General features: G+C 45.5%; 1 protein-coding gene across 1 annotated transcript; it reads right to left on the bottom strand.

Annotated features, from left to right (window-relative positions):
* Positions 1 to 2,337: 2,337 nt before the first annotated feature.
* TADA1 (transcriptional adaptor 1) lies at positions 2,338 to 9,046 on the bottom strand. Its single transcript, XM_009070031.1, has 5 exons — positions 8,953 to 9,046; positions 6,081 to 6,290; positions 4,922 to 5,073; positions 3,750 to 3,912; positions 2,338 to 2,785 (listed from the first exon to the last, which is right to left on the bottom strand). Exons 2-5 carry the CDS (start codon positions 6,192 to 6,194, stop codon positions 2,633 to 2,635), a joined length of 582 nt encoding a protein of 193 aa, XP_009068279.1. The 5' UTR covers positions 6,195 to 6,290; positions 8,953 to 9,046; the 3' UTR covers positions 2,338 to 2,632.
* Positions 9,047 to 9,540: the final 494 nt, after the last annotated feature.

The following is a 9,540-nucleotide window of genomic DNA, read 5'->3' as shown; positions in this document are numbered from 1 at the left end:
CAGCACAAGGACAGCCACATCCTGCCCAGTTCAGGGGAAGCTGTCACAATGGTTTGGGCTGGAGCACACAACACCTAAGGAGAAACTGGTTTGTTCAGCCTGGAGGAAAAGCAAAAGGAAGATTTTACTGTTACCTGCTACTGTCTATAGGGAGCCACAGAGACACACAAGAAAAGCTGAAAGGCAACAGGCACATGAGAAATTCCGATGAGATGCAAGGAAAACTTTCACATTCAGCACTGGAATTGGAAGTGCCACCACTTCTCTGGCCTCAGCTCCGGAAACAATGAAACCTGTACTAACTTCAAACTCAACTCTTCTTTCAGCAGGGGGTGGACAAAGCAGCCTCCAGACATCCCTTCCAGCTCCATGACCCAAGGAGCCCGTGAAGCACTGCTTCTCATGAGACCTCACACTTCATGGGAAAGTGCATCAAGGACATATGCCTTTCAGTTTTCTGACCTATGAAACAGGGCTGACAGGATTTCCTTATTTGAGCCTTTGCTGCCTAGCAGGTACACCAAATAACCCACTTTTTCAGTGTGGAATAGATGACTTGGCTCTTCAGAACACAGAGCCTTCCCCAGCACACACAAACAGGAGAGAGGCACTTCTGCTTCCATACTTAGCATTTTGTTTCAGAACTCGCTTGTGATGCTGTCGGAGGCTGTGTGCTTTCTTCAGATCTGAAATGCTCAGAGCTGCCCCAAAGTTTCTAGCAAACAAACTTAATACTTTCATTTTACACCAGAAGCATAACAATTATCTGGGAAATCTCCCTCCTACAGCCTACAGTCTGTATTTTGGGTGGCTTGATGATCTCACCACAGTTACTCAGGTTCAATGTTGCTTTTAAAAACTGTCATGTAAAAGCCACTGAGGTCAATTTTTCAGCTAGGGCTCACTCTACAGCTATTTGTCCTTAAATACAGAAAAACAAAGCAGTTGAAAGAGCAGGAAAGGAATCTTCCATCTTCTCTCTCCCAATCCCCTCTTAACCACACACTGCCAGACCTTGAGACACAACCTACCAAGTACAACTGCTCTCACCCTGCCAGGCCCAGTTGCAGTTCTCTGCTGCTGCATTTCCCAGCTTCTACATAATCCTAAAATGGTCTTCTCAGGAAGAAAGACACCAATAGCTGCCTGGACACTGCCTCTTGCTGTTCTTTACTCCACAGCACATCCCACAAGGGGAATGCAGGGAAGCCAGGATGTGACACTGCACAGCCCCACGGTACAACACTTGTCCAATATAAACAGTCATGGGGGTCAAGAAAGGGAGTTATAAAAACAATAACTGGGAATAAACATCAGGGAGCTGCACTCCTTCAGTCCTGGGGGTCCAGCAGGGAAGGAAACTGACCAGGAAATATGAAGCTCTTCTATCCAAATACATCCCAAACAGAGGAAAACTAGAAAGGAGAGGACCCATGAGCTTCCCCTTTCATATTCCTCCAGAGGAAGTTGTTTCAGTTCCACTATCTGGAAGCACAATAAGTAAAGTCATACTTCAGCAGGTACCTCCAAATGTGAGGTTAAAACCAGGTCATACAGTAAGACATTTTAATAGAAGTCTCAAGTTACAACAAGCCTGTTCCCACAGCTGACTGAGGAATACAGTAGAGCACCTTTGAGACAGCAGGTGTAGTTTCTCCTTTTTCAAACAGTGATATGCACAGCTACCGTGTGGAGAGGTGTGGCTGCATATTTTTATGATGAATACAAGGCTCCGTAGTTTTACCAGGGAGTAAGACAAGACAGTTGTCCATGCTGCAAATCCAAGAGTCTCCAACACCAAGACAGTGAGTTGGTGTATGTATTTGGGAGTTGTTGTCCCACCCTGGGGACAATCAAGTGCTCCTGGGATGGCTGTGTCGTTACCTGTACCCACAGGCACAGTAGGTGCTTCTTGTCACAGGGCCAACTCCTACAACATCTGATCACTACTGCAAGACAGGGGTAAGTCAAGGACTAGGCTGGGTCAAGGAAAACACTTCTCACAGGCCTGATTTTATTGTGTGTTTTGCTAACTCATGAGAGATTCCTACGACAGTCCAAAAGACAGGCTAGAAAGGACCTTTCCCTTTTTGGCTTGTGGTCTCAGAGTTTTTAATCAGAAGTTCCCCTGGTAGAAAAGGAACATCAACTTACAGAACTGCTCATCTTCACAAGAGCCCACCTTGTTTCCAGTTAAATGAATAGGATCCCACCAACTGCAACAGAGGCTGGATAAGGCCCCTGGAGTCTGTGCTCAGAAAGGAAACTACCTAAGCGGGAAGGGCGAGGAGGCAGATTCCTCATGCTCACAGAAAGGGGAAAAAAAGCACACCTTACTTAAAACCAACTCTTTCCACTCTTGCATTTATTTTTCCTAAAAACAGTCTTCGCAAACAAATGTCTTGTTTCTCCTTTCCAACTCAGTGGGACTGCTGCAAGTACTCCATGGCACATGACTCTGGGGAAGCAGAGAAAGTGTCCCACAACTCAGTCATATTTCCATAGGAAAAGCTGACTCATAACTTACATCATCCTTGAAATGCTGATATGGGTTTGTAAGAAGCATCCAAATGACAAGTCCAAGGCACAGTGCTGCAGCCACCTGAGGGCTGACACTGAGGGCTGCCCAGCTCTAGCAGAGCAGAAGACCCTCCTTTGCTGCCAGGCGCTGCCGGTGGATCTTATCCTGCTGCAGCTCCTCATGGTTTGGATGCCAGAGCTTCATGACAATTCTTTCAATGTTTAAAGCATAGACAGTGTGCGCAGGAATAACTTCTTTGTGCACCTGGAAACACAGGTGAGGAAAAAGGTGTCACACTTTCACACACATTTCCCCATGTTGCCCCAGGAATAACCTCCCTCTGCTGCAGGATGTGACCCTGCAGAGTGGGAATGCAGCTGTCACACATGGAGAGCTGCTCCCTGCCAGCACTGCACAACCACCTGTTAACCACTCTGTAAGGGATCTGCATGGTAAGGCTATCATCATTTTGCTCCTGGAGGGACAACCAAGAGTTTGTCATCAAAACCTGAGAAACAACAAGTCTACCTGAGTAAGCACGAGATGAATGCTTGCTAACAGCCCTGTGGTCTGTGTCCACAGCTGTGAGACAAAATCTCAAGGACTGTTCACAACAGCAGAGACCATCGAGGGGGAATTTCTCACAGTGACTCTGACGTTCAAAGCAGTCTGAATGTCCCCAGTGCTGCCAGAGTGGGAGGGAACCACAGGCACACACCTACACTGAAAATTCACCCAGCCAGCCTTAGATAGATGCTTCTGCAGGGTTGGGGTGATCATAGTTAACCCACTGCAGCAGCCTGCATGCCAGGACCAAGTATTCCTCCAATTACCCAGCTGGAACATGAGGAATAAGAAGGGACATGCCAGGCAAGCTACTGTGCTGCAGCACTGTTGAAATCTGCCCAGCTCAGTTCTGATATAATCACTGCAGACTTGCTGCAGCAGAAGAGTTCACCCTCCTTGCATAGCTGTGAGACAGGGATTTCCTCATCATCTCTCTGACCAAGGGAAGCAGAAGAGGCCTTAAACCATGAGCTGACTGTATGTTAACCATTACCTAACAGCAGGAACAAATCAAAGCCAAAGAACTGTAAATATGAGAGGGAAAGAAGAAAAAGGACTGTAGGAGGAGAAACCAAACCCTCCTCTTCATGCACATAAGACTGGCAGCTGGTACTCAGGACAGCACTGCCTGTGACATGAAGGTGTGAGATGAACAGCTCACCTGTAATGCCTCAAAAAGGTCGTACATGTTCACTGGGGGGAGGGAGGCAGGTAGGGTGTCTCCAGAGCAGGCCAGGAGCAGTGCTGCCTGCTGCTCAGCATCGTCGGGAGGGGGCTGGGGAGTCAGGCTCTGACCTGCTGATGGTGTCGTGTTGCTTGGAGGGCTGTGGGCAGAGCAGCAGAAACACATTCCAGTCACAAAACCAGCACCAGCTCTGGGAGTCACCCAGCAGGGCCCCGAGGCTTGCTTTCCTCTATCACCTGACTTAACTCAGGTGTACATTACTTCATCTGTAACTCAAATCTTTACAATTAAAAAATTTAAGTTTTTAACGTTTTAAAATAATTAAATTTACACAATAAAGATCTTTAAAATTCCAGTTTAATAAAAATAGTGCAAATTGATCCCCAATATGCTTCAAAAACCTGCTTAACTGACCTCAACCGTGCAACTTTCGTTATTTACAGACAGCAGTTTTCCTACCCAGCATAAAAATTAAGGCACATACAACACTGAATTGAAAGACTGGCCATTTAGCAGAGCTGTTTGTAGTGCTATAATCAAATATCAAAATACCCATGACCTGTCAACTGCTAGAAGCTGCTACAGACACAGCTGCCTTCTCATACACACACACTGTACAATGCACAGCATGAGCTATTTGACATTGAGACTCCAAACATGATGACCCTGAAGCTCTGCTAACTGGAAAGTCATGTCAAGAAACCACAAATATATTTGGATGCAGGAAATGATGGGAGATGTTAGCGTCCTGCAGGTCATCACTGACACTTCACTGCCATGGCACAACAGCTGTGCCCCCACAAAGGCAAAACTCCTCAGGGCAGTTTGCCCAAGAGCAGCGGAATTCCTAAATGGTGTTTAAAAGTGTTACTAAAGCTTCCAAAAAGCAGTAATAACTAAAAGCATTCAAAGAACTAAGGGTCAAGTACAGGTAAGGAAGAGAGACCTAACACTGTCCTAAAGTCCCCTCCATATTCTCCCTCCCTGTTTAGCTGTATGGTCCCTCCACACCAATACCTTCTTAGCATGTGAAAGCCAAACACCATTATTAACACATTCTACTAACAAAAAGGAGACACTGAACCATGGAGTAAATTCAGGACTAGCAAAATCCACTTAAAATATCAAGTGTGCCAAGAGCTCCTTACCACTCAATTAAATTGTTATAAGCAACAACACTGTTCTTCAGGTAGGGCTGAGGGTTGACATTGCTCCCAAAGGCATACTTGAAATGGCCATCCCTCAGGCGATAGGCTTTCCTCCTGGATATCACAGATGTCAGAATGTCCTTAAGATGGTTCTGTAATGAAAAACAATCTTATTGCACGTGCTGATTTATCCACTCATGGCTAGGTGCCTCACCAATTGGCAAGACAGAAGCAGTGCAGCTATGACCACAAGGATCTAAAGATGGAAGGGGCCCAAGATCTGGACAAGTTACAGTATGTTTTCACTACCTGACAGTTGGATACAGAAAACATGGCACTGTGTGAGTACTGTATACATCAGCCTGTGAACTGCACTTTCATACCTGATGCACTGCCTCAAATGTCAAAGGGGTTTCTTAAATGCTAGGAAATTCCCAACCTCTTTGATAAAGGGTTAAGAATTCATAACTGGCAACAGATGTTACATTACACTTGAACTGAAATTCAGGCCCTGAAACGACAGTGATAAGCCACTCACTCCTCTTCTTCAGTTGTTTGAAAAGCACTGGAAAAGCAACTGCCTGAAACAACAAGCAAGCAACTTCTTAATTTGGCCTCATTCCCAGATGGGAATTCAGGTTGGTCTCTACATCCTGAGTGCAGAAAACCATTCACACATCTATGCTCCAAGTAGTGGCCGTGTCATTCCTGGGATATGTCAAATGATGCACCACCAATGGCCAAAACCAGCAGGTCCTTCACCTGCAGGGATCACCTGACCCCATCAGTTCACATCCAGGCCAGACACTTGTGCCTACCATGGATTACTTTCTATAGCAGTGTTCAAATTGGCATTCCCATTCTGTCCCTGCTTTTAAGTGACAGCAACAGCTTTATCCAGAACAGTTACTTAAGCGAGTTCCTCATGTGCAAGTACTTCAAAATTAACATTTGCAGGCAGAAGTCCAAGACTTCACATCTAGGACCCCACAAATTGAAAGTCTTTTGACTTTCACCTTACTCCGAGGTGAATGGGCAATTAGAGAACAATCAGAGAAGCAGATTTCCTCCCCACACTGAGGAACACCACCCCACACTGCACACAGAGCCTTTTGCTGCTGGAGTCATGAGGCACCACTGCTGCCCTGCCTGGCCTCACCTCTACAGCATAAACAACAGCAGTCACTGCCTCCTCTGTGACATTGTCCAGCCCATGCTCGTACGCAGTGACGATCATCCTTCCTTCTAACTGGCCACGTGTTGGAAGCATCATGGTGTGAGAACACAGCTTCAAATCATCATCCTCCTGAGGATCCTTTGCCACGAACTGCTGGGCTCCTGACAGTGGATTCTGAGGCTGGAACCGGTGCTGTCATGAACACAACAATAAAGCACAAGATAATATTCATTATTATCCCCTTTGGATCATCAAGAGGACATGCCTTCTCCAGTCAGAAATCATGCACCTACAAAAATGTACCACAGAGTGACAATCCTCCCCAGGATACTCTCCCAACCCACGATGACGTGTGACTCAAGAAATTTTTAAGTCAGTGCTAGTGTCCTTTTATTGAACAGCCCATGAACTTGTCCAGCAGTATTTCAAACCACCTGGACTATGGGTATCCACAACATACTGCAGCAAGAAATTCTACAGTGTAACAATACACCACATGAAGAGTCACCTGCTCTGCATCTCCCACCTGCTAGATTCATTTGAATCATAGAATCAACCGGGTTGGAAAAGACCTCCAAGATCATCAAGTCCAACCCTACCGTGGTTACTAGACCATGGCACTAAGTGCCACATCCAGTCTCATCTTAAAAGCCTCCAGGGATGATGAATCCACCACCTCCCTGGGCAGCCCATTCCAATGCCTGATCACTCTCTCTCTAAAAGATTTCTTACTAATATCTAACCTAAACCCCCTGATTCTCCTGTAAGTCCCAGATGTGGTCAGACACTGTCTCTCTTATCTCCTTTCACATTATTCAGGCCAGTGGCTGGACTTTCACATCTCCCAGACACATCATTCTATGCTGAAGAATTCTTGCCTATTTAGTAATTTCTTGCACAGAAGGGTATATTTTTGCTCACTAACTGTATAGTTTCCATCAAGATTAAAAACCAAGATCATAATCTTCTGTGTTTAAGCGATTCTTACATCTCTCTAAAGCTTAAAACTTAGCCCAATCCAGTTCTGAATTTCATACTCTAGTTTCCCTATGCACTTTCACTGCTCGAAGCAGAGTTGCACTACAAAGCAGCCACTTGATTCCAAAGTGAATTATTTTTCAGAACTGACTCTGTTATTTATAGACAAAAAACCATCACAGAACAGGAATTCACACCAGAAGGTACCAACCCCTATTTCCCAGACCACATGTATTCCACGACAATTCCCTTGGTATGTCTCAAGTTCTGAGTGCCTATGGTGGCTCCTTAGTCCCCAGACAAAAGGAAGAACAAAGCAGATGGGAATAATTCATCCTTGAGCCCAGACACATGCTTGGCCAAGCCCTAACCCACAAGGGAACAAGGTTCATCATGTATTCCCACAACTCCTCCAAGCCACAAATCCAGTGGCTCTGGAACTGAGATTGCTGTAAGGCTCTTATGGAGCACCAGGACAAACACATATTTAAATATGAACATCAAATATACAGCAAAGTGGATTTCTCATATCTCAGTTTCAGGGGAGAAAGGGGGGCTGCTTTACTCAAAGGACAGAGTGGCATTTAACTCAGAGTGAAAAACCAATCCACCCACTACTGATGTGAGAGCAGGTTTCCCTCCCCATCATTCTGAAGACTCATGGTTTCATTACAGGAAAGCCACACGCCTGAAAAAAAAAAACCCTTCAAAATGTAAGTGACTCTCAAGACGAATGTGGTTTGGGAGAGCAGAAGCCAACTGGAATGAACCTGTGGTCATACATGGCTGTTATTCTGACCAGTGAGGGAAACATTAGGAAATACCAAGGCACTTCCAAAATTCACACTACTTAGGAAATCCACTAGTAACAGACAAGTGCAATAATCACAACATAACACTTCATACAGTACTCACTGCCAAGCATTCCTGAACACGTGCATAAAAACACACTAGAAATCTGGTATATCACGGGGTATTGAGTAAACTAAATTCTTAGACTTCCACTGCATCACAACTTGCTCTCCAGCTCTCATCTACTTGCTGCTGAGAAGTTACAGAAGCTTTCAAACAGAAAGGTAGCACAGCCTGCTACTGGAATTCAGGTTGCCGCTGTGAACAATGCGAAGTATTTCCACAGTTTCTAAATAATGAACCTTCAGCTGGACTCACATCCCTCTGGAACACTACAGCCTCTGAAGCATGCACACACAGTGCCTAACTCGAGTCCCTAGAAGGACTTGGCTGAGCCAAGCTCACCTCTCTCAGTGTAGGAGTGGAAGGTTTCATATGCCCATTTGTCCTCCCTAGCCCCTGCTCCCTATCCCCAGTGGCATTGCCACACATCCAACTGCAATCCAGCAAGTAAAACTTGGGGTTTGGGAGCTTTTTTTGCTTAAGTTTTTTTGCCTGTCAGCAAACTGGATCAGATGTGCTCAGACACCTGATGAATCTGGCTCAGTAAGAGACAGACACTCTCCCTTTCACACACTGTTCACTCAGTTTGATTCACCTTAGCAAAACCTGCCTGTTTGACAGTGCCCCATGCCAAATCTGTCACACCAAGCTCCCTCCACACTGGTCTGGCAGCACAGAAACAACTGCATAACAGACCTGTGACAGTACCAGATAAAGGTACAGAGACTTTGCTGCAAAGTGAACTGGATCCTGCATGTTTCTGTGCCATCCACCAGAAGACAGCATCTTTGCAAGGCATTTTCAACTCAAAACAGCTTGACCTTCTAAAAACATTCCACCCAAGGAATATCACCTTTGGACTGCAGAGTTAATCACAGAATTCTACTTGACTGCCTGAATAAATGGGAAATCACTTGCTTTAAGAATTGGCACATGTGTAAAGTGAACCATAGATACTTACATCAAACTTCTGGCGAACCGAAGAAATCTTTTTCTTTCCTTTGGGTTTTCCAGGTTTAGTTGCAGAGCCACCTGGCCATGGTAGAGATCCAGCACCTTCTACAAATGGAAAAGAAAGAAAAAAGCCCACTCTGTTGGTGTTGCTAATTTAGGGCCAGGATGAAACTGTCCATACAGGAAAACCCTTAACATTTGTCTCCCAGCTAAGCCTCAACCTAAAATCAACGGCCATAGCCCAGAGGAAGGTCTGAGGGGAGAGCTTTTGGAGAACCTTCTCTCCCTTTGTCAGCCTCCTGCTGGTTTGACTCATTCATGATACATGATTTAAGTAGAAATTTCTTTCACACACCACATGAAAACCCATGGCGCAAGAAGAGAGATATGCACAGCCTGCAAGGAAAGCCAAGAGGAAAGAACAGGTCATTTGTTCCATTAGGAAGATGCTAACAGCTTTCCCAGAGGTGCATTCTCCTCCCACCAACTCCTGGATCAGATCAGATGCTAACCATCTGGACTGTGCAGTCTGACTCCTCAGATCCCCATCTGCTTTAGGAAGCTTTGTCATGGTGTGCTGGTTTGAAAGCAAACC

Source organism: Acanthisitta chloris, unplaced genomic scaffold, assembly GCF_000695815.1.
Source record: "Acanthisitta chloris isolate BGI_N310 unplaced genomic scaffold, ASM69581v1 scaffold7432, whole genome shotgun sequence".
Taxonomy (NCBI): domain Eukaryota; kingdom Metazoa; phylum Chordata; class Aves; order Passeriformes; family Acanthisittidae; genus Acanthisitta; species Acanthisitta chloris.
The sequence above is the reverse complement of the archived record's forward strand: the minus strand, read 5'-3'. Positions and strand labels throughout refer to the sequence as shown.